This window comes from Pseudonaja textilis, chromosome 2 (assembly GCF_049901715.1).
Source record: "Pseudonaja textilis isolate UNSWEBS1 chromosome 2, rPseTex1.2, whole genome shotgun sequence".
NCBI lineage: Eukaryota > Metazoa > Chordata > Lepidosauria > Squamata > Elapidae > Pseudonaja > Pseudonaja textilis.
The window spans coordinates 175617124-175644576 of NC_141991.1; the positions used below are offsets into that span (position 1 = coordinate 175617124).

General features: G+C 40.6%; 2 protein-coding genes and 1 long non-coding RNA gene across 6 annotated transcripts in view; 2 read left to right on the forward strand and 1 right to left on the reverse strand.

Annotated features, from left to right (window-relative positions):
• The first annotated feature begins 1524 nt into the window (after positions 1-1524).
• Positions 1525-11789, forward strand: LOC113444586 (uncharacterized). The gene is made up of 3 exons (XR_003375258.2): positions 1525-1574; positions 10314-10432; positions 11495-11789. It is a non-coding gene; the product is annotated as an uncharacterized LOC113444586 (long non-coding RNA).
• DNAJC25 (DnaJ heat shock protein family (Hsp40) member C25) lies at positions 7333-15761 on the reverse strand. Its single transcript, XM_026713408.2, has 4 exons — positions 15367-15761; positions 10459-10611; positions 8721-9191; positions 7333-7646 (listed from the first exon to the last, which is right to left on the reverse strand). The coding sequence occupies exons 1-4, from the start codon at positions 15676-15678 to the stop codon at positions 7524-7526; spliced, it is 1059 nt and encodes a 352-aa protein (XP_026569193.2). The 5' UTR covers positions 15679-15761; the 3' UTR covers positions 7333-7523.
• Positions 15762-21238: 5477 nt separating this feature from the next.
• ECPAS (Ecm29 proteasome adaptor and scaffold) overlaps positions 21239-27453 on the forward strand; it is a 68362-nt gene continuing 62147 nt past the window's right edge. For 2 of the 4 annotated variants that reach the window (XM_087926526.1, XM_087926527.1), the window contains exon 1: positions 21239-21301. In XM_087926526.1, the coding sequence (XP_087782652.1) occupies positions 21271-21301 (31 nt within the window). In that variant the 5' untranslated portion in view covers positions 21239-21270. Of the gene's footprint in view, positions 21302-21662; positions 21973-27453 lie in introns of those variants that run through there. The other 2 variants (XM_087926524.1, XM_087926525.1) reach the window with 1 other exon arrangement.

Sequence of the window (27453 nt, forward strand, 5' to 3'; positions counted from 1 at the left end):
CACCTCCTTTCTTCCATGGAGTGCCCCACCTGGTGTCCTCCCCCCACAATCCCTGGCTGTGAAATAGAGTTCCCAAAACCTATGCAGCCATACAGGTAGTCCTCGACTTACAACTACAATTGAACCCAACATTTCTTTTGCTAAGTGAGACAATTGTCAAGTGAATTTCACTCCAGTTTATAATCTTGCCACCGTTGTTAAGTGAATCACCTCAATTGTTAAATGTGTAACACAGGTGGTTAAATGAATCTGGTTTCCCCCTTGACTTTGCTTGTTGGAAGGTCACAAAAAGGGATCAATCACCCGGGACATTGCAAAAGTCGTAAATATGAGTCAGTTGCCAAGTGTCTGCATTTTGATCATGTGACCATGAGAATGCAATGAGTATATGAAAAACGGTCATAAGTCACTTCTTTCAGTGCTGTTGTAACTTTGAATGGTCACTAAATGAACTGTTGTAAGTCGAGGACTACCCCTGCTGGCATATCAAAGAGTCTGCAACTTCTCTCTTCATTCTCCTTTCTATAATGTCTTGTGAAAAGTGGATTTTCCTTCATAAATAATTTTCATGGGGATTTACAACCTTTTCCCCCCGTACTCCAGTCAAACCTCAACATTCATTTATCAACCTGAGAAGCAGCTCCCAAAACTGATTAAATTACCCAAAATGGAGGGAAATTTTTTTTTCTTTGAGTAACAACACACAAACCCATTACAACAGGGACCTTTAAATTAACTTAAAATGTTTTACACTGGGTAAAAGTGGACTTTCTGATGAGAAATTTTGAGTGATAAAGGAAAAAAGTTTGGGAAGCTCTGAGCTAGCTAATCTTTGGTCCTTAAAATTGAAACAGAATTTGAAAAATAGAAGAAGAGATTACCTAAACAGGTAGAAAATGTGCTTATAAAAATGTATGACTATGAATGCAACTTTATTGAAAACAGAAACATGGGAATCTTGCATTCAACCGTCTCATCAAAGGCAGATTCTGTGAATCCAGGTCTCCAAGAAGGGAACTACAAAGCTCATTACTTGGAAAATAAATGCACATACACAAAAGTAAATAGCCTCTGGTCTAGCATCGTGGCTGATGGTGTATTTACACCACCCTGTAACTAAAGCAGATCTTTAACAACAGGATCAGCACAACAGGTAAAATAAAAAGTAAAGGGCAGCAATGTTCATAGCGGTGAACACAGCATAATATCAGAGAGAATTCATACAATCAAATAGAAAGTAGTCAAGCTGTAAACATACTGAACCTATTTTTCCTCTGGGAAAGTGTGATGCCCAAAAACCATAATGCTGATAGCATCAATTTCTATTGCAATTGCTTCTCATCCTTCACTTCCTCCATTTTTAATTGGTTCCTTGAAATCTGAAGACAGCCAGCATTCTCTGCTGACATTTTTATATACCAATAATAACTGGCAAAGAGAGGAGTCTTCCTGAAACTATATCTATTTTTACTTGGTACAGCGAAACATCATATTACACTTTAAAATAGATGGAGCTACAAGGAAGCCCTACTTATGTTTTGCAGTCAAGAAATGGCCCTGTCTACGCTATACAGGTAGTTGTCGATTTACAACTATAATAGAGTCTGCCCATTGTGGTGGTAAATTGTGAGATTGTAAAATGGATCACCTTGCAACCAGATCCATTTTTACACTGTTTTTGTGTTAAGCAAATCCATTGTTTACCATGGGGCAATTTTGCTCAAAAGTAAATGCCAATTTTCAGCAAAAATATAAACAAGTGATGATGTGATTATGGGGTGCTGCAAATGACTATAAAAGTGAGCCAGTTCAGCCCATGAAATGTGATCATGGGGGCTGGTGGAGTGGTGGTGGCAGCCATTGGAACTTCGGAAACAAGTTGTATTTTCGGAAAGGAGGGATTTGTTATAACTTTGAACTGTCACTAAATGATCGGTCGTAAGTCAAGAACTGCCTATATACGTGCCTTGGTCATGTCACATCTGAGCCTTTCATTTCCTGTCACATGTAGGCCAAAAGCAAATGCTAAGAGAAGCCCAAATCAGCTGGTTGGCCCCTTTTCTACTGTTCTTTGCAAAAACAAATGGACTTTTCAAAAACAAGTGAAGCCTTTTTTTTTTTGCCCCTTAATGGCTTTTTTATTGTGACATTTGTCATATTCTGATGAATAGAAGAATGTGCTCTTTAATCAAGGAGAGGCTGAATTCACAATTAGCAACAAAATCACTTCCCTCGGGATAGATGAACATTGATTGGTTTGTTTATTGTTCCCCAGTGTGGGATCCACAACATACAATAAAACATCCAATTTCAGAAGATTCACGCCCTTCCAAATTTGATAGGAAGGAAGGAACAATGTTTTTGTAGAATGACCTTTCTGCCTACATTTTCAAGGAATATTATTTTTACAAAGATGCTGCAACTAACAGCCTTGAGAATATTCTATCCGTATGGCTGCCACTAACATTTCCATAATATTTACTTTACTTCTTCCCCACTGGGTATGGGGGGGTGAAGCAAAAAGCAACAATAATGCTTAGCATCTGTTGCATCTTTTCATTTAAGAAATATTTTGTCTACAAAGACAGTAATTAAATAAACTACGTGTCTGCACAAAGTAGCTGTTTTTTTTCTACTTTTGCGTTTGCATTCCTTACGCCAAAGCACTGTATGTAGCTGACAATTTCACAATAACTAGAGTCTGCAACATGATAAGAAAACATTTTCGACAGTTCTGTATTTGCCGCTTAAAGAAAATTGGAGGTTAAAAAAACATCCTTCAAGATTGATGCCTATTTTGTGGAATTTCTAGAGCCAGGCAACATTGAGAAAGAGTAACTGTTATCCAAAGCATCTTTTAAAAAAGCTTTTCATTCTCCAGTACCTTGGGCATAGTCAGTGGAATGTTTTGACTTTCTTTTTTCAAACAGCAGAAATGCAGGCAACTATGGTCTATTGTTCCTCAGTTACAAATGACGCTTGCAGGACATAAGTAGCTTCTTAAGAAACACAACTTTGTAAGTTCAGGAGTTACATAGGTGTGCAATATTTATTTAAAGCAGGGCATAAATGAGATCCTAAACAAGCCATGAAGAATTAGCTAGAACTGTAATGAGAAGCTACTTATGTGACAACTCTTTAATTTTGTGACATGTAAAGCTATGTTATTTAGTACTGAGACAGAGAATTTCCTCTCTGGATGGATGGATTCCCATTACCACCATATTTCATGGTCGTTCTCCTGCTTTCTCCTTTTCTTTTTACATAATAATATAAATAAAACAAATGTATATGAAGGTAGAAGCCTTATTAATGCAATAGGGCAACGAAAGGAAAAATGTCCAGTTCCCATTCTTCTATATGGCATAAAATAATCTTTCCCATATTGCAGAATAGAGGATTCCCTCTCCTTTTCTGTTTCTCACCTTGAAAGCTGTACAAAGTTCCTCTTTCAGCCAATCACTTGGAGCAGTGAGAAGGAAAAAGGAGATTTCCATTTTGGTTCCAAATGTGCTATTATTATAATGCATTGCAATTATCCAGATGTTTAGAGTGGATTTGACTAGCCCTTCCTAAAGAAATGGGATAGGCAGATGTTATTGTCTGACGGTGTTAAAAATATTGTTGCAGGATGTAAGCGTTCCAAGTAAAACCGCCTTTTGCAATTGACTGATAGCAGTGCTCAAGATGGTTCAGACAGAGCATCTGATGCTCCAGATGTTTGGAGATTGTATCCAAGGCACCAACTATTATTGGTACTATTTTTGTTTTCTTTTGCCATAATTGTTCTATTTGCAGGTCTTTGTATTTTATGATTTTCTCCAGTTCTTTCTCTTCTGTTCTATTGTCTCCAGGTACTACATCTGTCAAGCCTGAAATTGACATGTGTAGCTATTTTACTTAGGCTTAGTATATATTCTTTTTCTCACTTTCTCTTTGGTAGTCATGCGGGAAGATTTTCCGGCTTGCCACATTCCTAAGTGGGGAGGAGTGGAGACAGGGAGAAGTGATTCTTCTTTCCATGGGAAAATGAGCTGACTGTGTTCAGGCTCCTTGAGGTGGAGATTTATGACATCAAACAATGTTGAATTACTTCTGTTGGAGAGCGTGATTTTGGGGGGTTGTTTCTAACTTCTGATATTGTGGGTTAATTCCCGGTTTCGTTAGATCCGGAATTACCATGGATTGCCAATTTGATGCTTTCCTAAATAAAAGGAATTGTTTTGAAAGATGGACTTTGCTCTTTTCTTTTTAAAATGGATTTCATCACTTGGAAACCTGACATCTACTACACAAGACTTTTTTTTTTCTTATTAACAATTTTGTCTTTTTGACACCTGGGTTGTGTGTTTGTGCCTGCCTGTTTGAATTCTAAAGTTACAGAAGACTACGGCATTTATCATTCAACTGATGTATATTGTGAATTTTTCTTCCTCAGCAGAACCGTCATTGCAAAACTATTCTGAATATGAGGTTTGAAGCAGAATAGATTATTGGAAGATCCAAGCACAGGAAAGACTTTGTTCCAAAAAACCTCTCCTTCTAGCAAGGCCATGAATAATCCAGGACCATTTTCCCGAGCTTCACAACCAGGAAAGAAGAGTCACCATCACATGCCCATGTGTACGTAGAGGAATATGTTCAGGGGTGGGCTTCAAAAATTGGAGCAATGGGTTCTCTGCCCGGTTGCTGGGTGGCCGTGGCCATGATGAGTGTGGCCTAGCTGGCCTCCTGTACCATGGTGGGGGCACGTATTTGCCCTCCCCGGGCTCCTGAGGCTTTCCTTGAGGGTGAAAATTGCTTCCCCAGGCTCCGGAGGCTCTCTGGAAGCCTGAAACAGGCCCATTTCCGGCCTTCCCAAACTTCTAGATTCCATCTTAGTATTCCAGCAGCAGTTGAAATTCCTGGTTTAAATACAGTTACTCAGGGCTTGTGATGCCCAGGTTCTCGAAGCACCCATTTTACACTTCTGAGCAAAATAACATTAATAAATTATGGCTTTGAGATTGTAAAATTACTCATTACTCTAGTGTCAAGCCTTACTGAATGGAAAAAGTCTTCTGTTCCATACACTGTAGGTGTAAAAACGCCTTGCGAGTTCACAAAGCAAGGCATGTAATTAGGGAAACACTCCAAAAACAATGCATAACAGGAAAACATTTTACTGTAAAGTACTTAAGGGTACATGTTTATTTTTGAGGAAATCCTCATCTGATCTGAGAATCGCTCAAATGCTAAGGAAAGATCTCTCAAGCTCCTCCAATATGTTTTTGTCTGCCACTTGGCTGAGATATGCAACAACCTAGGCAAAGGAAGCAAAACTTCCATTTTTTTGTCTGGAGAAACAAGGTTACCCCAATCCTCGATCCACGGACTGGCACCGGGCTATGCAAATAAGCGAAGCCCCATCTGCTGGATGCAGGCAGCATGCTAAACCACGCCCCCTCCAGTCTGTGGAAAAACCTTTCTCCATAGAACCAGGCCCTGGTGCCCACAAGATTGGGAGCCACTGAGGTAACATACTGTAAAGCTCAGGTTGATCACTCTGATTTAGAGAAAGTTGGAGGAGGGGAGTGGGAGGGGGAGAGGAGAGGGAAGAGAAAGACCTGCAAAATTCTGTGAGTATAACTTCTCTTTATAAGAGCAGGCTCAGCCTTCCTTTGGAGTGGATTTCTTGGTTCTATCTTCATAATGGGATTAAAAGTTACACTGTCCATATTCCCTTTGTACTCCTTCCCAGCAGCTTCATTAAAAAAATAAAAATAAAGTGTGCCTACCTGGGAATAGGAGTTGTCATTAAATACAGCTAGACATCAGTAGGGGGAATGGGGATATAAGGTGATAATGATCCTGATTTTGGTCTGTTTACATTAGAAATTATGCTCTTTCAGATATTTTTCAGCTTAAATAGTCTTTATGAGCATTTATCTGGAGAAATGCTCCCAAAGCAGCACAGATGGATTGTTTTACACTACACAAATTCACATCTCGCTAGTCACAATGGAGCTTTCCCTAATGAATAAATATAAAGGCTCTGTACATGACAGCTAATGCATTTTGGTTCCCAGGGCTTAATATCTGCTTTGTTCAAATGCTCTTATTTGAATACTTATTGGTATATTTGTAATTTCATCCAAAGGAACCGTAATTTAAACAATATAAGGTAGTTTATCATCAGCCCAATTGCACACCAGTTGTTAATAAAGGCAGTTTAAAAGTTAACTATTTTGTCAGCAATAGAAATCTACCTGTTTCAGAGTACTAATACATTAAGATTTTGAAATACTTTGGGACTATAGAAGAGATAAGGCATACTCCATTAACATTTTAAGTTGTCTGATGTAGCTTTACACAAACAATTCGTTGAAATAATTCTGACTGTTGCAATTGTACATTCTACTATCTAATGCTTTGGAATTTTAGCAGATGCTTGCCAAAAGTACTATTCCTACTCTTACTGGAAATCTGCCTTTACTAGCTCAGGCAATGATACAACCAACCTGCTATTGTTTTCAACCTTTAAAAAATATTGTTTTTCCTGATATATAAGTAAAGGTGATTTTCACAACAGGATTATTCCTCCAAGTGCTGGCACAGGGTGAGGTCAAAGTGGAATGAGACTGAAGTGAGTGACATCAGAGAAGTGTAGCCATGGAACCAGATTTTTCTTTTTTAGGTTTTACTGTTTCTTGTGTTTTTATCGCTATAAATATTATTTTTTTATTGTAAGCCAACCAGAGCTCAACTTTAAGGAGGGTGGCTATAGAAATGTTTTCAAAAAATAAAAATAAGTTTATAGAGAAGAAAAGCAAAGATAATTACTTCATGGCATGTTAAAAAAACCTTCCAAGATTTGTTCAATACCTAAAATTCAGTATTTGTAGATTATACCTACATGATTACAGGTAGTCCTCAACTTATGACCACAACTGAGCTCAAAATTTCCATTGCTAAGCGAGACAATCTAATGAGTTTTGTCCCATTTTACCTTACACAGCTGTAAGGTGAATCACTGCAATTGTTAAGTTGGTAACACAGTTGTAAAGTGAATCTAGCGTCCCTTTGAGTTTGCTTTCAGAAGGCCCCAAAAGATGATCACATAACCCTGGGACAACCATCATAAATATGAACCAGTTGCCAAGCATCTGAATTTTAATCATGTGACCATGGGGAGGCTGCAATTTTCACTTTTTCACTGCCATTGTAACTTTGAATAGTCCCTAAACGAATTGTTATAAATTGAGGATTATCAACATATAGCAATATAATTTAACAATTAATGCATCTGCCTCAGAGAGTTTTAATTCCATAGCACACCAAGAGTAAAAAATATTACGTATAATTAACATATTTACTTTTATTTGTATACACATATATAAAATCATAAAATGTTACTAGTTTTTTCCCTGATTAATTCCTGAGTTTTAGGACGCCACTGAAACACAGCAGTTAAACTCTGAACATTTAAGATATGAATAATCCTGTCAATCATCTATGACATGATTGTACATGTTTCGCACATGTCAATCATCAATAAATGTCAATCTTCCGGGCCCTTCATTCCTCATCCATCGGCGGTATCTTTTCCATCGAGGATCCATTGCCATTTTTTTCTTCAGCTCCTCCTCTTGCTCTTGTTTGTAAAGCTAAAAAGGGAAGGTTGAACGAAAACTACATCAGTCTTCATTAGATACCTACACAAACTCATTGCATATTTCATCACTTTCAAATGCAGACTCATCCATATAATATTTCAAATCAGATTATTGTGAATTACATAATTGTAACTGAAGAACTGGTTATAGAACTCTGCTTCCTGAACTACCAATCTTGTTTTTATAAATAGTGAATAGCAGTAAGCAGAACAGCTTTTTAACACATGAATAAATATATCCATTAGAAATCTATTAACTAGACCAGGGGTGTCAAACTCAAGGCCCACGGGCCAAATCCAGCTTGCAGAGTGCTTAAAGCTGGCCTGCTGGGCTGGCTGGAAATATCAACGGACTGACACGCAGTACCTCTGCCAGCCAAAACAGGCCATGTGGGGGCCTCACAAGCCCTCATGAGGCGCATTTTCGGCCTACCCAGCTTCCAGCAGCACTCTGCCGGCCAAAAACAGGATGCGCAGAAGCCATGGAGGCTGAAAATGAGGTGTGGGGGCTGCACATGACCCCCCCTCCTACACCCCATTTTGGCCAGCAAAGTGCTGCAGGAGGCTGTCCAGGCTGAAAATGGGGCATAGGGGGCCATGTGCAGCCACCCTGTGCCCCATTTTGGCCAGTGGGGTGCTGGAGGAGACGTTCGTTCTTCCCCCCGCCCCCACTGGCTCACTGCAATGCTGATCCAGCCCTCGAAGAAATCCAGTTTGATACCCCTGAAGTAGACATTATAGAAACGAACAAAAAGTTATGAGACTATAGTGACTAGGCACTTATTATGTATTATTTAAAGAGAAAGTTATATGCTTCACAAAATCCACACCAATGAAAAGTAGGAGACTATCTGTTGCACCTTAACTGTCAAACCCAGATAACAATTGCACTGTGGATGATAAAACATTAACCCTGTGATCTCAGTATAAATCTATTAATAATTACTTAGGATTTGCTGAATGAGACCAATGCTGTAAGATTGTGAAAATCATCTTTATAGTTATTCAATAGGCCTAGATTATGGGGGGAGAGGGGAGTTACTTCTCTGGTGCCACCATCACTCACCTCATACTTTTCTTTTATCCAAAGCTGCTGGTCAAGAAAAGACTCTCTCTGATGATCTTCCAAAGTGTCAAATTGGGATTGTGACATTTTCATATTTTTGCGTATAATGTACAATTTCTCTTCTTCGCCATACTCTTGCCTTTTGATATTGAAACGATAAATCCAACAAAAATACCATTTTATGTATTTGTACAGATAAAGAGGTGCTAAAATTATTTGAAACAAGAGAATGTCAGAGATTCGGGGTTTCTGGTAGCCACCCTTGATATCTATTTTGTTTTTTATTACATCTTTGATTATTTTTTCTTCTTCTTTGCGGATTTCTTCCTTCGATCGTCTGCTTTTGCCCTTTTCTTTGGCTCTGTTCAGTAGCCCTTGTTGCCTAGCAATCTCAGTTGCTTGTATTCGATATTTTGGCATAGTTGCTAGGTAGTTGATAGCTTCGTTGTAGCTAGTCCGCCAGCTGAAGAACTAAAACATGAAATGCAAGCTGAAATTTATGTTCAGTTTTAACTTTTGAGAACCCTTTAACCTTTACTTTTCCCATACTACTTGGTCTAAATATAAAATTCACTCTGTTGAGTGTGTTCTTTTCCCTGCATAAGTACAACCTTGTTTATTTTATCTTTTCTGAAATTCTGCAGCTCCTGTGTATTCAAACGTCTAAGTCACGACATGCAATTTTTAACTTCTGTCTTCACTGTGAGTTTTGGGTGTGTGTATGTGGGGGTGCACAAAGGGAGGCTCAGCCAATCTCATTGTACACATGTTGCACTCTGACAATAAAGGTAATTAATTAAGGAAATCAAATGCATTATTTTCATATGCTACTTGCTTGTGTTTTTATCACAGTCTTTTTGCTCAAAATGGACAGATAGTCCTCAGCAGGCTGAATTAGTCATTATGTAGTCATTATGTGAGGATTACCTGTATGCCTACTTTTATGCATAATCATGCCATGACAAAAAAACAAAGGAATATGTAGAGTGATCTGTGGCTTTATGAATCATGATACCTAAGTTCAATATTAATAAATGACACAATTTCCAATATGTGGTGAGTCTACATACCAAATTACAGATAGTTCTCAACTAGCAACCAGAATTAAGCCCAAAATTTCTCTTGCTAAGTGAAATAGTTAAGTGAATTTTGGGCCATTTTTTAAACAACCTTTCTTGTCACAATTGTTAAGTGAATCACTGCAATTGTTAAATTAGTGACACAGTTGTTAATTTGGCTTCTCTGTTGACTTTGCTATTTGGAAGGTTGCAAAAAGTGATCATATGACACCCCCCAGAACACGTGACAACCATAAATAAAGTTGCCAAACATCTGGGATGCTAAGTCCTAAGTCACTTGTTTCATTGCTGTTGGAATTTCTAATGGTCACTGAATGAACTCTTGTAAATTGAGGACTACCTGTATGCACTGTGTCTCAGCCAAAGAAAACCTGCACAAGAACAATATTTAAAACTTTACAACTTTTTTTGCTTATTGTTTACATTTAGGAAGAAAAACACTTAGCATATTTACCTTGGCCGACTGAGCTTTAGCACGAAGGGAGAAGTAATCAATTGCCTCTTCCCCATGCAGGCTCCCCATACAATGGGCTGTAGAGAGAAGGAATTTTCCTCACCTCTGCCCTCCAAAGCAAGTGGAATTCTGGATCCAATACCACAGAATGTCCAAACTAGAGGAGAATACCGGAACAGGTAGGATATAAGCATGCAGTACTTACCTGAAATATAGAAATGGCACAAACAGTGACAAGAATCACAATTCTGACATCCACCTTGGGTGCCAATCTTCTAGAATAATAGTGATAGTAATGGCTGTAATACTCCTCAGGATGATCCAGCATATAATCATAATCCTTACGAGTTTCTTCATCCTGAAAAAGCAATTGGCAGTTTTTAAAATGTGGAAATATTTTATTTCAGAATCAAATCAAATAAATTCTCTGTCAGTATAAGTAAATGTGGTTTTTTAATGTGATTTTTATGGCAATTATATATCTAGCTGTGCTGATTTAGAAATTAAACTGTCAAAACAAATTAATTGTATTTATGCAATAAAACAAAACTAAGAAAGCTGAATTTAATTTCACACACAAATGAAAAAATACTGTGTACTTTCAGAATAACATACTGTAACTATGATTGAAATGTGTCCTGACAAGCGTCCCAATTTTGTTGATTAGAGAACATACATATATTTTTGACAAGATTGCCACTGATGCTTTCACAAATGTCCAACAAGGGAAAGTTTGGGTAATTCATAAAATGGCTGCAATAAACAATATGATCAATCACAAATTATATCTGAATGCTTCCTTCCTTTCCATGTAGCCTCCCTGAAGGGTATTCTTTACCACTCTTGCTTATATATATCTTTTTTTCTCCAAGAGATTTCTAACCAAGCTACTGGTCTCTAACCATTCATCATTTTTACTTTCTATAAAATAAAATGTTTATTTTTCTAGATAAAGCACTACTCTTTAATTCACTTGCTTTGAAGGATTTTAGCAAATGGAGTCACACAACTCAGAAATCCTCTTCAATTTCTTCACACCATTACTTATAGCAATTCGTTTGATTAGACAACAACATGTTACTGTTTTTTGTCCTAGCTCTCAAAATATTCAACGTACAGAAAGGATAGAGAAATTATAGAGCAGTTTCCGAAGATTTCCATTCCAATTACTTGGATGAAGATCTGAGATACTCCTATTTGTCTACTCATTGATCAATTTATTATTTCTCATCCTGATGCAGATAAAAAGGATTTATTCCAACCTACACATACCAAAGAGGGCTGGTTTTGAAAGAAATGAAGCTTCTCCACTGTTGCACCTAACAACTAGACAGATGTACCCTCTTATGTTCAAGAATAAATGAAACAGAGAAGATGCTTGCTAAAAACTGAAAGCAAGGTAAAGATCGCTCCCTTTTACAGCAAATCTCAACACCACAGCCTTTATAGAAATACAGAGGGAAGCAAAGAAATACACAAAACGCTAAAATTTCACTGCCATCTACTCGTCATCCAGATTTTTATGGCCCTGAAAGTAAAAAGCCTCATTTTAGAGATACTTTAGAAGAGGTATAATATGCAGAGATAATGGATAGAAATTTGATTTATATAGATTAGACCACCATTCATCTTGGTTACTTTCCCAAATACGATTAACAGTTACTCTTTACTCATTTCAAAAAAATGTAAAGTCTCTATTAGAGGTGGAAGATGTTGAATATATGGGACTTGCTTTTTGTCATGTTACACATAAGGATTGGAGAAATTCCACCATGAAGCTATGGCCCACCCAGTGTTGAATTCATCTTAAAAGAGGAAAAAGGAATATTTCTGCTAGAATTGATTCCTAAATAAAACTTTTTAAATATACGTATGACAACTACTGTATTTTATAGTCCTCAAAGTCAAACATTACCTATATTTAATAATTCAAAAGATTCTTTACTGCTTGAATTCCTTCATGGACTGGTTTGCAATGATCTAACAGGGCTCAAAGTTTTTCTTCAAACCTACTCAGTCCTCATTAAACATTTTGAATGGAAAAAAATATAAATCTGATGGTCTTTAAAAAATACAATTGAAGTTGGAGAGAAAAAATCAAATTCATAGTTTTATTTGGATTTCAGGCTACCCAGAAGGCATGTTTTAATATATGATAAAAGTTAGAATATTCTCAACTTGGCTTTTGGGGACTTTAAAAAATAATGCTCGTAGCACATTTTGTTTCAAATCCTATCAAGTTCAAGGGATTTTATTATGTTCATTTCAAAACTGACTCATCATTTTTTTAATATGCTAATTCAATTTATTGGAAATTAATGACGCTATTGACTACCTGTATTCTGTCATTCTGTACACTGCCTGGTGCAATCTAAAGAGCTACGTTAGGCTCACCCATGAATCCTGGCATATCACCAAATGTGATACCCTACACTTGTTTTTTTTTAAAGTCATAAATCTCTTGCTGCATAAAGTTTAGACAACAGGATTATTTTTATACATAAATTGCATGTTTACTTGTCTTTCAATTATTGAAAGAGCATATATAGCAGTGGTGGGGTTATACAATGTATCTAGGACATGTCCAATTTATGACAGTTGTTCAGTTGTTCTTCATTGTTAGGAAATATCTACTTCAAGTCAATAATCTGTCTCAAAGCCCTCTTCTTTGAAGTTCTGCTTCTTTTGAAGTTTGGGGATAAAACAACACATACCCTTATATTAGAAGTGTAGATACTACTATAGTACATGGGATGCTTTGAACACCTGCATGATGTGATGTGTTATTTCCCATTTCAAATCCTAACGCTGACATTTCAAATATTCAGAACATTGAAAAGCTTCAAAGGGGTTTAATTCTGAAAGTTTTCTGCAAGCTCCCTTCCTGCCTCATGTTCTAAGAACGTGAAAACTGCTGTGTTTAGACAATCCAAACATTTGTCTAGCCCAAATGTTATTTGTTACCGCTGCTAGGCAAATGATCCTTGAAGTCTGCAAGTATAATACAAAAGAACCCATCTTCCCCTCTTGTTGCCCCTAAAAGCTGGCATCCAAATACAGGTAGTTCTCGACTTACAATAGTTCATTTAGTGACTGTTCAATCTAAAAGAGCTACTTATAGCTCTTTATAACGGCACCGAAAAAAAGTGAATTATGACCCTTTTTCACACTTATGGCTGTTGCCGCGTCCCCGTGGTCGTGATTAACATTCAACTGTCTGACAGCTGACTCACATTTATGACAGTTGCAGTATCCCAGAGCCCCTTCTGCGACTTTCTTCGGGCAAGCAAAGTCAATGGGGAAAGCAGATTCACCTAACAACCCTGGTTACTAATGTAAGAACTTCGGTGATTCACTTAACAAATGTGACAAAGTCATAAAATGGGGCAAAACTCACTTAACAAACTTCTCACTTAGCAACATACATTTGAGGCTCGAGTGCGGTTGTAAGCGGAGGACAACCTGTATACTGCTTCTAATGCAGGAAGGTTTCATTTAACTGCCAAAGCCAATCATCCCAAAGGTGCTTTATTCCCCAAGAGACAACTGGGCTTTCTTGTTTTTCTTTGAAGCCTTTTCACTTCTCAGCCAAGAACTTTCCTCAGGTCTGATTGGATGGTGGGAAATGGGAGAATTTCAAGGTGGCTTTAGATTAGAATTCTTTATTGGCCAAGTGTGATTGGACATACAAGGAATTTGTCCCTGGTGGGCAGAGGGACACCATACATTCTTTCTAATAATGCATGCTGGAAAATTGAGAAAGCCAAAGATTTATACTCCTTGCAGACCGCTGGTTATCCAGTCAAGGAGTATAAATCCTTCCATTCCCCACTATCCAATCAGAGATGCTTCTTGGATGAGAAGCCGAAATGTCTTCAAAGAAAAACAAGAAAGTCCAGTTGCCTCTTGAGGGGGAAACAAGCCCCTTTGGGACAACCATGATCTGGATGACTGAGCATCTCCATAGACATTTGAAACAGTCGATGTCTTTCAATAGGACCTTTCCTGAAGAAGCCCTTTTTTTTAGCCAAAGCAGGACAAAATTCTTGATTATCCTAGCTCAGGGGTCGCCAACCTTTTGGACCTCAGGGACCACCAAACTCATAATTTTAAATCCCACGGACCACTAATATGAATTTTGACTGACGGCGGCTTGCTGACGTTGGTGAGAAAGTCGGCCCCATATTCCAGAGCTGCAGTAGTCACAGGACTGGCCCTTTGGTCATCCTGGGGCAGCTGGTCCTCCATCTGGATGCACCGGCCTGCTACGGACTGGAGGAGCTGCTCCGGGATAACCAAAGGGCCAGTCCTGTGACTACTGCAGCTCTGGAATATGGGGCTGACTTTCTCACCAACATCAGCAAGCCACCCCGGGGCAGATTTCCCTCCCCTGCCTTTGGTCTTAACTTCCAGCTCCAGCTCGCGTGGCTCTACTCAAGGTAAGGCTTGTGCTTGGCCAAAGGGTGGGGGCCAGCAGGTGGGGGGTGCAGCCTTGTGTTCCCACACACCCTCGATTAAAATTGCTTTGGGGGGGACACATTTCTCTGTGGACCAACCACCAAAATTTTCTCGCGGACCACCAGAGGTCCCCCGCCCACTGGTTGGCGACCATTGTCCTAGCTGACCAATATGGGGAAAGCAAGACTGCTGGATTTGTAACAGTGATGCAGCTGAGCTTTTTAAAAAATTATTATTATTTGAATTTTGACTTTAAGTAACCTTTCCTAATTTGACACCTGTGGATATGTATGCCTAGCCCTGGCAGCACTCCATTAACACGGCACTACACTTTGCATCATCCCCAGCCAGCCGTGCAAGCACAGAGATTAGGGACGACAGGATCTGCAATTAAAACAAAACATAAATAAATATAGATCATCCTAAGAAAATACTCCAGAGGCCCAAGCCACCGAGGCCACTTCTATTCGGAGTCCTCCCGTCGGCGTCGGCCATTCCTGTCCTCCAACAGCTAGCTGCTCCGTCCTCTCTCAGGGCCACCGGCGGGAGGAGGCGCGCGTTCGCAGAAGGGGAGAGGGTGCCGGGGGGGGTCTTACCGTAGGCAGCCGCCCAGGCCGGGAGGAGGGAGGGGGCGGTCCCGGCCCCGCTCTCTCACCTTGAGGGTCTCGTAGGCGGTAGCGATCATCAGGAATTTCTCCTGAGCGGTCTCGGCTCCTTTGCCATCCCGATCGGGGTCCCGCTGCCGATCCGGATGGTAACGCAAAGCCAGCTGCCGGTAAGCCCGGGCGATTTCAGCTTTGCTGGCGTCGCGGCCGACCCCGAGCACGTCGTAGCACACCAGCTTGCCGCAATACAAGCCTTCCACCAGGGCTTCCGCCGGCCGCGGGCACAGGCACTGGAAGGCCCACACCAACAGCGGCCAGCACCCCGCCCGCCACCGAAAAAGGCCCCGGGACTTCGCCGTCATCGCCGCGGAAGAGGCTTCGCCCTCGGGCCTCGCGCACCAGATGGCCTCGACCTCCACAGCGGTTCGTCTCCTTTCTGCCCCCCTCCCTCCCTCCCTCCCGCCGCCGCAGCGCGAGCCTAAGGGCGGGGCTAGAACCTTTGGACGTGGACAAAGCGAAGGGGGCTTGGCAAAAAAAAAAAAAGCCGCCACCTTACGTTCCCCGAGCCGCCCCGGCGTCAAAAGGGAGTGGTCGGGAAAGGAGGCATAATCGGCCAATCGGCAGGCGAGGCTGTCCGAGAGTGGAAGCCGGCCCGGCAAAAGGAGACGCGCGGGAGGGGCGAGGAGGCGGGGATAGAGCGACCCGAGCGGGCCAATGGAAACGAACGGGTGGAGTTTAGAGGGAGGCGCCTTTAACGAGCGTCACGTGGAGCCTGGTCAGCCAATAGCTGGGAGGGAAAACGTGCACGCTCGAGGTCGGAGATGAAAGAACCCAAATCGTCAGTTGTATATAAAATGATGCGCCGAAGAATGTGGGCATTTTTTCAAAAAATAATCGATTGATCGTGTGCTATCAAATCAGTGTCGACTCTTAAGGGCCACTTAGATAAATTTTCTCCAAGACGACTGACGGACGGTCTAATCTCAGCATAAAGGTTGAATAAATGACAAGTTTTACAGCTTTGTCTCATTTTCTGTGCAGACTGGCTTCTTGACCCGTGATAGCTTTTGGCACGAGAACAATGGAATCCTCTGGGGTTTCCATTGCATGGCTTGACACTTCTACACGATCAAAAGGCCTTTCTATAATCTATGGGCACATGCTAACCTTGATTTTAGTATTCTTTGGTCTTTCTCAGTTATCCAGCATGCAATATTAGAAATAATGTTTTGTGTCCCTCTGCCCATCGGAGACAAATTCCTTGTGTGTCCAATCACACTTGGCCAATAAAAAATTCTAATCTAATCTAATACCATCTTGAAAGATGAGCTTCTCCTTTTCTATGTAGGATTCTATTTTTGCATTGGATGATTCTAAGCATTATTTGGCTAGCAGATAGAAATTAAGCATGCATACTTTACTGAGTTTCCTTTCCTTGGTATTGGTATATAGATTGATGTCTTCCAGTCTGTTGGCCACTTTGTTGCTCACTAGATCCTGTACAGGCTCCTCTTTTGTTACTTGCCACAGTTCTGAAGATAATCAATCCCAGAAGCCTTCTGATTTGATAATGACTGCAGTGCTAATCGTATCTGATGTTCTAGTGCTAAATGTAAGAACATATTTTCCAATGCATCTTGGATGTTGACATCTTTAATCCTTCCACCTTTATGCGATTTTTGTAATCAGTTGCTATCTGTCCATTCGAATCCTACCAAATCAAGGTTGGAACAAATTCGAGATTGCAGTCAAGATCTTTTGAAAGACCTTGTTTTCTATGTCTGCTTCCATCTTTAGTGTCTTTACAAATATTGTAATATTGCTCTGGATGTCTTTTAACAGGTCTGAAACTCTGTTCTTTCCTGAGATTTTTGACTTTCATAACTTTGGTTTCTCTTCTTTTTATTTATTTGGAAATTTCCATGGTTTGTTCCAATATCCAGTTGCTTTTTTCTGCTTTTAAGTCTTTGGCAATCTCTTTTCACATTCATCTTTAGCAACATTTGTATTTATTCCACAGCTCTGGTTGCCCATCAAAGAAGTTCAACGCTTCAAAATGATAACTGATGTCCCCCTTGAAAATGATTGGTATTATGCCCAAGTTTGTATTGTAAAAACAGGTTTTTTTGCTGCTTAACCTTAACCTGGAACATGGGTAGTTCCTGCTTTGTTCTTCAAGCAGCCCCTGACCACATCTTTTTATTATAACTGAGCTCTTCCACTTCCTTGGGCCAGTCATATCATCTGTTTCATTTCCATGTACTACATTTGGTGCTGTCACTCATCTGATGACAGTGATAGCAATGAAGAAATATTTGGATTAGCAGACATTGCTGAGTCATTCTTTCTTCATTTCATTTCTTCAATACAGGCACATTTTCCTCCATATTTCCAACTTTGGCTTTCCAGTTTCTAATGACAAGCAACACATCTTGCTTTTATGTTGTCAAATTCAAATTAAATTTGAATTTGCTATCCAACCTCAGGGGCTCATCCTGCACTGTATTATCAATAACTTCATGTTGGCTGTCCATTTGGTGTGGTTTATCATTGTCTACTTCCATGAAATGATGCCTTTATTGTTGTTACTAAAAGAATGGTCTGCCTCCAGTAGATTCTTATCTCGCTGCTGTCCAATATAGGTGCTTGCTTACTTTAGCTGGGCAGCTGGGATGACACATTTGGTTTCATGCCTTGGGTTTTTAATCCTCCTGGAATAATATGCTTTGACAAATACTTCTGGCGTTCTTTGTTCATCATTCCTGACATTGGATGACAATGGATATATATGGAAAATAGACTGTTTTGAATTATTTTAGGATAGGTTTCTCCAATCTGGACCCTTCAGTTACATTGACAGTAATTTCCATTACCTGGACAGCATGGCTAATGACGATGACTTGGTTGACATAGATTTGGAAGATACCAGACTGGTGAAAAGCACTTTAGGCACAGTAGGCAATTTATCAACAGGAAGTAAAAACAAAAAAAGGGGAGGCTGTTGGTCAATGGTTATAATCTTGTTTTTATTCATTTGTGAAATATTGAGGATACATGTGAAATCTACCAAACTAAAATAGCAAAGAATTGGGTTTGCATTATAATATTGTACCATCTTGCTGATTTTGACTGACCCAAGAGATATCATTATGTCAAACTAAAGTCACTGAATAAATTCCACAACAGATTGTGGAATTGAACATGAATCTCTACGATTCTAGTTAAACATCCCAACCATTTTACCACATTTCATATGCATCTTGTTAAAAATAAACATTGTTTACCAGCCTCTTGAACACTTTCTGGCTCTTACAACTATGTCATTGTGATCCGGGCATTTGCCAACCATTTTAGATTTCTGACCATTGAGCACCTTGTGGTCACATGATCTTGATTTGTGAGCTTTCCTGCCCACTTCCCGTAAGCAAAGGCAGCAGAAAGTCAGAAGTAGTGACTATGTGTGGTCCTCGCTTAACGTCCTGTCTCAGGCCACACGCATACAAGTTTGAAATCTTATTAGGAAATCTTCAGGAAATAGTAAAGGAAATGTATGTGCAAATATGCATATACAAGCAAAGGAAATAAAGTCCAGCAAACTTGCCTTGTGATTGAGAGTCCAAATCCAAAACCTCAAACACAAGGGCAGTGGGGGGGAAAGTCCAAAGGTCCAAATATCATAGCAGAGTTGGTAACCAGTCCAGGTCCAAGTAAAAAAAAACACAAGAATTCAAAGTGAGAGGCAAGACACACAAAGTCTGGGTCAATGGACAGTCTAGGTTATTTCTAACAGAGGGGCTTAAGCACACCACTCTTCTTAAATAGAAGTAACCTTGATATTGCTCATTTGGGAGGGCAAAGTTCCTTTCAGGTGAGGACCCTTGTAGAATGCTTTTGCTCTGCTCTCCTCTCCACACAGTGAGTTCTTGAACTGGGAGGCGAATGGAAGTCCAGACTCCTCACCTTCTAAAACTGGTGACAGCTGTGTCTCCTTGTTACCAGGTAGCATACTGTAACTTCCTTTGCCTGCAATTCCCAAATGGCTAAACAACACCAATTGATTATAATTTGTACTGATCACAATTAATTATCCAAAATAGCGCCTGTTTCTGGGACAGAACTAGTGGCCCAAGGATGCCGGTGTATGGAGCAGTCTGCTTTTCTTTCCAGCTCCAGAGATCTTCCAAAGATAAGTACATGATCAGTGATGGGGGCAGGGAGACAGGAAAAAGAGTGGGATAGGGAACAATGGGATAGGGAGCAGGCTCAGGGTCTGTGGGGGATCTGGTTTGATGGGGGAAAAGCAGGCCCACAGGAACCCAAGGAATGAGAAGGGATGCCTTGGGATGGGAGAGGCCTTGAAAGGCTTGGAGCAAGTGAGCTATGCCTGTGCTAGATCTCCCAGGAATCAAGTGTGAATAATTACACCTACACCTGAAGAATTTAAATCAGCTGCTTTAATGTTGTGTTACCTATTTCATATGAATCTTCCCAGACTGGCAGTTTTCCCCTGAGAAAGACTAGATAAAGTTCAACAACAGAAGAGGGGCGAGAATCATTAAGCGAGGCCATCATGTGTCAGGCTCCATTACAGTCATGAATGTGTATGGCCACTTATTTTGGCTGTCTTGTCTTCTTCCCACCCACCCCCAGAAAATATGGGTTAAGCCTAGGATTGTTGATTGATGGTTAATCAATCAATAATCCTAGTTGCAACAAAGACATGGCACCAATCATTTATGTCTGGAGCAGGCACAAACTTTTTGGATATGATATTTTAATCCTAGGTGGTAAATTAACAAGGAACGAGAGCCAAAAGAAATTTCTTTTACTTCTTTCTGCTTCAAACCTGTGGTGGTCCAACTCAGACAACCACATAGCCTTGAACCATTTAGTCCTTAGCTAACAGACTTCAGAAAGTATATAGAGATGAACTACGCAAATGTCAAGATGAGTCAAGATAGTGAAATACAGCAGCTACGGAGATGAGAAATAATCCACAAGTATAGACTTAGCAATTTATGGCTATAGGCAAAATGCTATATGTAAGACAACTGCTATGTATTCTTGCACTCTACCCTTACCATCACTTCCTGGGATCACACATGTATGAACATGGGCAGTACCTTTCTCTATGCCCCAATTGCCTTCAACTAATGCTGATAGAACGTCTCCCAATGGCATAGTATAGCTTAAGTATTACAAGACAAACTCCACAGGATATACAATATTGTAAGCCTCTTAAGAGTCATTGTAACAGTGAGATGGGCAGCATAAAAATTTAACTAACAAACAATACACCAACATTGCTTTGCTTTGCTAGGATTTTACTGCCGGGGCTGCTGGCTCATTTTGAACGGAACACCCTGCATTCTTGCAAGAGATTTCTAGAAATACATCAGACCTTTCTTCACATAAGAGTTACCACATTTATACCATTGCAAAACCTGGATAGCTAGGTGGCAATAAAATGAGCTTTTCCACCATCTAGCAGTCATCAGGATTTTTGCATCCCAGGTTTGCTAGGACATCAACAACAGCCACGTTTTGGAGATCTAAAATGACCAGTTTCCTAGTTGTCTAAATATCCCTATTTTCCCTATACAGTATACATTTACACATGTGTATTGAATGTTGAGCAGAAAAAAAGTACAGTATATCTCTGCTTGAAGGTTGTTCAGCTACTGAGTACTTGGCCCGAATGGATAGCATATATTTAGGATGTCTGTGCATGAAAATTATCTCAGGTTTTTCTAAAACCAACCTAACTAAACACCTTTTAAGGTAGGAATGAGTCAGCTTGTTAGAAATACCTTCTGCAGATAGGGGGAGAAACTCTCATTAAAAAAAAATGCTGATCTTTTCTCCACCACCCCTTGGGGGGGGGGACGGGACGGGTGTAAGTGTGTGTGTGTGTGTGTGCATGTGTGTGCATGTGTGTGTGAGTGTGTACACATATGCCAGTCATGGAGGTCAGCATGGATTCAGGTAATTTCCTTTCAGCGGCATTCTCGGGAAAGTATCGATGGAGGAAATGAATGAATGGGGTTTTTTTTCGTAGATCACGAACGATGAACGGAGGGGCGCTTTTTTTTTTTAATGTGCCTTGGCTCCAACAGTTACGTGGGGCTGTAAGCTTGGTTCGCCAAAGGAGACACCATTGTAGCTGTGTCCAAGAAGGAGGCGATAAAAAGAGAAGGAGCTGGACACGATCGCCGCCCCGTTCTTTTTTCAAGCTGTGAAAAGTAAAAGTTAAAAAGGCAGAGAGGGTGGAGTGCATATATGCCCGAAGCCGATGCAAGCAGGAAAGAAGAGATTTGCAAGGTTACTTAAGCTTTGCGCGTCTCTCAACTGCGGTTGGCGTTTTGAGGGGAGAGTCAGAGGAGGGAGGAGAAAAATCAGCCATCGGCCTTCCTCCCCCCACTCTCCTCCACGGACGCCTTTCTCTGGCAGCTCAGTCGCGGGGGAAGCCTCGAGGAAGGGGGCTGAAGGCCAAGGAGGACGGAAGGCTCTCCCCTCCCCCCAGGTCGCCCTCTCCTCCGCTCTTTCGGCTCCATCGCCTAGCTGGAGAACTGCCGGCTTAAAAGCCGCCTTCTCTCGCCTTCTCTTCCCAGCTGACAACATGGCTGCGGCCGCTTCTGCTGCTCAAGACGAGCTCAGTAAGTGGGGATCCGGCGGCGGGGAGGACATTGTTCGTGCGGACCCGGAGAAAAAAGGGGGTGATGTGGTCCCCCTCGAGCGTTGTGAATCCTTTCTTTTAACGGATCGGCTTTCTAAGCGCGTGCTCCGGCCTTCAGGAAGCACCCCCGGGCCTCTCTCGGGGAGGGTGTAATTCCTCCCCACCCCCCCGCCATGCTATGGGGAGACCTCGGAAAGGGGCCCGGAGGGACCTTCACACACACGGAGAGAGCTGGAGGGGGGGACGGGACGGGAAGGCTGGTTGGTTCATAGGCGATGCAGGATCCGGGAGAGGGGGAAGGGTGAGGAGGAGCCCCGGCCATTAGGCCTCGGTTGTGCAGAGTCATATTAGGAAGTGGACCTTAAAAAGCTTCAGGATGGTGGGAAGAGGGGACGACCCCGTCCTCCAAATTAGCCTCTTCGATCACCGATTCTCTCTCTCTCTCACACACACACACACACCTATCACTTTCTCCTCTCGCTCCCCCCCCCTTTTAAAGATATGGGTACGGGCGCTTTGGGTCACTGTTTTACACAAACACACACACACACATCCCTTCCTTCTCTCGCTCCCCCCCTTAAAGATATGTGTATAGGGGCGCTTTGGGTCAGAGTTTTGCACACACACACACACACACACACACACACACACACACACACACATCTCTTCCTTCTCCCGCTCCCCCACCCTTTTTAAAGATATGTGGGTACAGGTACGTTTCAACCCCGTCCCCCCACTCCACAACCCTTCCTTCTCTCGCGTCCCCCCCGCCCTTAAAGATATGTGTATACAGGCGCTTTGGGTCAGTGTATCACACACACACAATCGCACACATCTCTTCTCCCCGCTCCCCCACCCTTTTAAAAGATATGTGGGTACAGGCACTAAGGGTCTCAAACCCTTCCCCCCACTCCACACAAGCCTTCCTTCTCTGGCTCCCCACCCTTTTGAAACATATGTGGGTGTGGGACGCTTTGGATCAGGTAACACTCAAACTCACACACACACACACTCCACCCCACACAGCTCTTCCTCCCCTCGACCTCCCCCTTTAAAGCTATGTGGGTACGGGAGCTTCCTCCTTGCAAGAAGGGCGAGATCCCCCCCCCGCCTGTCCCTTAATTCGAGGGAATTCCAGATTTCCTCCCTCCCTCTCAAAGTCGGATTCTTAAATCTGGTGGAAAGCGCAGGCCCGTCATGACTTTGATTTTGCCCCCGGCGGTGTGTGTGGGGGGATTAGAGTCCGGCCTTGGGAGAACCCTGCGGGGTGTTTTTGAGTTGGAGGCAGGGGAAGAGGAGAGACCCTCCGCTCTGTGCAGTGCCCAATTTGGCGATAGCCGGTCTTTCCGACGTGTCTTCCCTGCACCCTGTCCCCTCCACTCTCCCGGGCAAGGGATGGAAGTTGGGTGTTGGGTGTTGCAAGTGGGTTGTCCGCTTCGGGAAGGATCTTTGCTGGTTCCCTCTCGCTGACGCTCTTGGCCTTTCCAAATGTGGCGCTCCCACTTCCCATTCCACATCTAAGGTATTGAAGCCTCGCTCGGTGAGGCGTGGTATGGCCGGGAAATGCTTCTTTGTGACAGGAAATGACTATAGGCTTTGCCACTGAGGCAAGCTTGGGTGTGCGTATGTGTGCGGGTATGCAGACATAAATACAGGCAGTCCTCGATTTCTGACCCCAATTGAGACCCAAATTTATGTTGCAAAGTGAGAAATGTGTTAAGTGAGTTTTGCCCCGTTTTGCAACTTTTCTCCCCACATTTCTTAAGTGAATCACTGTGGTTGTTAAATTAGTAACACCTTTGTTAAGTGAATCTGGCATTCCCATTGACTTTGCATGTCAGAAGGTTGCAAAAGGGGAATCACATGATCCCAGGACACTGCAACCATCATAAATATGAACCAGTTGTCAAGCATCCAAGTGTAAATCATATAATCATGGGGATGGTGCAATGGTCATAAGTGTGAAAAATGGTCATAAGTCACTTTTTTCAGTGCCCTTGTAACATTGAACAGTCACTAAATGTACTGGTATAAGTTGGGGACTACCTGAACATACATATATATACCCAAACACACACATATATGTGCACTCACATATATGTGTTCGTGTGTGTGTAATATATACATACAAGTATAGTATCAAAAATACGTCTATATTACACAAATATCAAAAATGTCAAAATGTGCAGTTATTTATTGCCTATATAGCCTACGGAGTTCAAGAAGGCTAGGCATAGTAGCATACAGGTAGTCCTCGTAAATCGAGAACTATATGTACTAGGCCCTTTTCTCAATTTTATACCCACAATACAATCTTGATATTTGATTAAGATTAAAGATAGTTCCCATGCTACAAGTATTAAGCTGTTCCCAATTGTCTACATAAACAGATATACTTCCATTGGGGTACCAGCATCTATAGATGTATTAATGATTATTTATTTACAGTTTTTGTAGCCTGGTCCAGTTATAATGTTGGATAGAGTATAACGAAGTAATAATAATAGAATCAATATCTGCCAATCGCAGATCCTTGGGAAGGTAGATAAAAATATCAAATCCATTCTGAACATCTGGCTAACAGTGGGATGAACCATAATATCAAGAAGCAATTATTTCAGTCTATAATTGTGAAAGAGGCTGGATTGGGAGTGGCCTAAATTCACTTGTATATATGTATGGATGAGGTACTAATGAAATTACAAGATTATGCAATAGTTTAGGAGAAAGTACCATTGCACTTGATGGAATTAAATGTTTTTGGACAAGGAACAATTGAACTTTAATTATAGTGTCTTTGATGCTTGGATAAAGCATCCCCAGTACTCTAATAAATGTTTTTGACTTCTTTATTTGGCATAAATATTATCCGATCTTGAGTAATTCTTCTCTTTAAAGTTGCATGATTTTGCACCATACATGAACAAAGAATATTGAGAAATTTAGTGAATGCTTGACAGTATGAATGTTTGATAGTAGCTTTTTCAAATCTGTTGGTCATGATTCCTACTTCGTAGTCAAAATCTGTTCTGATTTGGAATTGTGGACATGGTAGACCATTAGGGAGGAATCAGAAAGACTAGTTTGGATAGCATGAAAGACAGTACATCTTTTTTGTTTGTTTATTTCCAAAATTGTTAAGAAAATACTTTTCCCCATTTTCTAATTAGTTTAAGCAAATTTTAAAAGGTAACATCTATTAACCTATGCTAATAAAGGATTCTAATACTGTAAAAGTACTATAGCTGTGCAGAACAATTCTTCTAGCCCTGTCCATAAAGCCTTGTGCAATTAATTTAGTACTTTGCAAGACATCAGATTACATCAGGTACCACCTGCATAGCTAAGATTAAATCTGCCAAGCCAGTAAGAACATCACAAGAAAGTTCCCAGTGCCTTCACATACTGGAGGTTAAGGACAAGAAAGCTGTGTTTTGGGGATTGTGATTCTCATGTTGTACTACTTGTGGAGCTTCATGCACTTTGGAAGGTGATTTCAAAAAAATATGTTTTGCTATGCTTTCAGTTTCAAGTTACATCAATTATGGTTCATCCGACTGTTAGCCAGATGTTCAGAATGGATTTGACATTTTTATCCACCTTCCCAAGGATCTGGGATTGGCAAATATTGATTGTATTATTATTACTTCATTATACTCTATCCAACATTATGACTGGACCAGGCTACAAAAACTGTAAATAAATAAAATAATCATTAATACATCTATAGATGCTGGTGCACCAATGGAAGTATATCTGTTTATGTAGACAATTGGGAACAGCTTAATGCTTGTAGCATGGGAACTATCTTTAATCTTAATCAAATATCAAGAAAGCAATTATTTCAGTCTATAACTGTATGCAGTAGAGACCTAAAAAAAAGAAAAAAATATACGTGCCATGCTATTACAGATTTGGGACAACAGTGGTGAAGAAAATCCTTACATTTGGATTTGTGAAGTTTGGAAACCTGGAACAACATTGGTGAAGAAAGGTGTTAACCTAGATATGAGAAAGCCTTTGGGGAAAAACTGGGGAAGGAAATCCTTACATTTCCCCTATTTTTTCCATTTTTTCCTAAGCCTATTTCAATCCACACAATAGATTCCAGATTTTGTCATTGTTCCAATGGAGGAAGAAGAGGTATATTGCACCTAGAAGTCATCCAAACGGTTTTCTGTCTCCTCTAAGTTTACTTTCAATTGATATTTATTGTTCCCTGCTCAAATGGGTTCATGGCACTTTTCACTAGAGGTAGTCCTTGACTTACAACTATTCATTTAGCGACCGTTCAACGTTACAGTGACACTGAAAAAGTGACCTACAACCAGTCATCACATTTAAAACTGTTACAGTAACCCCACATGACCAAAACCCAGATGCCTGGCAACTGGCATGTTTCTCTGGCAGGTGCCGCTTCCTGGAATCATGTGATCATCTTTTGCAACCTTCCCAGCTGACTTCTGACAAGCAAAGTCATTGGGGTAACTGAATTCTCCTAACAATCTCATGATTCACTTAACAACTGCAGTGATTTGTTTAACCATCACAGCAAAAATTGTAGAATTGGGTGAAACTCATAGAACAACAACTGCCTTGCTTAATAAGAGAAATTCTAGTCTCAATTGTGATTGTAAGTTGGGAAGGACCTGTTCCTCCTTTTGTCTATTTTCAGTATTTTCTTCCATTTTTGAAAAGTTTCCCATATTGCCTATAGCCCTTTATTTTCTTTTTGTTTGTTTCTTTCTTTCAAAAATTTCAAACTATGTTTTTCTCTATAAATAAAATAAAGGTATTTTATTACTCAAACTAAGAAATAAGTAAGAAATTGTCTCAGTGTTTGATCGAATAAAAACAGATACAATGAATAAGTTTAAAAAAAATGGGATTCTCTTTTGAAAGTAAAAATATCATATTTTAAATAATACACAATTCAAACAATTCCCTGAAAAATTTTCCTATCTCCACAACCACATCTTTCACTCTTGTGTATTTGTAATTGTTAACATGTTATGCCTTTAACTGAATAAACTTACGCTGTAATACTGTTTTCTCCAACCATACACTAGACATAGTATTTTCCTGCTGTGGTGGTTACAAGTTGTCCTTACTAACCACCTACAGTTGGGATTGTCAATCTGGTTGCTAAGTAGAAAATTACAAGACTGTGATTGGACTTATAATTTTATTATCCCTTTGGTCATTAAGTGAAACAGTTGCTAAGTGAATCAGTAAGCTACTGAGCTTACAGTTTTGCTGCATTGTATTAACTCTGCTTGTCACAAGGAAAAATGTGTGCTGGTTGTGAAGCACATGAATAGCGATCATGATTGCAGTGCTCATAAATGCACACCTGTTACAAAGCACATGATGGCTACTGTGTTATTGATGGATGTGCCGTGATTGCAAATGCAACAATCAGTTGCAGAGTTATTTTTTTTAGTACTATTGTAACTGAACA

Coding starts and splice junctions, on each gene's coding strand:
- DNAJC25 (XM_026713408.2), bottom strand. CDS start 15,678: ATGACGGCGAAGTCCCGGGGCCTTTTTCGGTGGCGGGCGGGGTGCTGG. Junction 10,612..15,366: donor CCGCCTACGAGACCCTCAAG/GTGAGAGAGCGG, acceptor TTGCTTTTTCAG/GATGAAGAAACTCGTAAGGA. Junction 7,647..8,720: donor GGATAAAAGAAAAGTATGAG/GTGAGTGATGGT, acceptor TTCCCTTTTTAG/CTTTACAAACAAGAGCAAGA.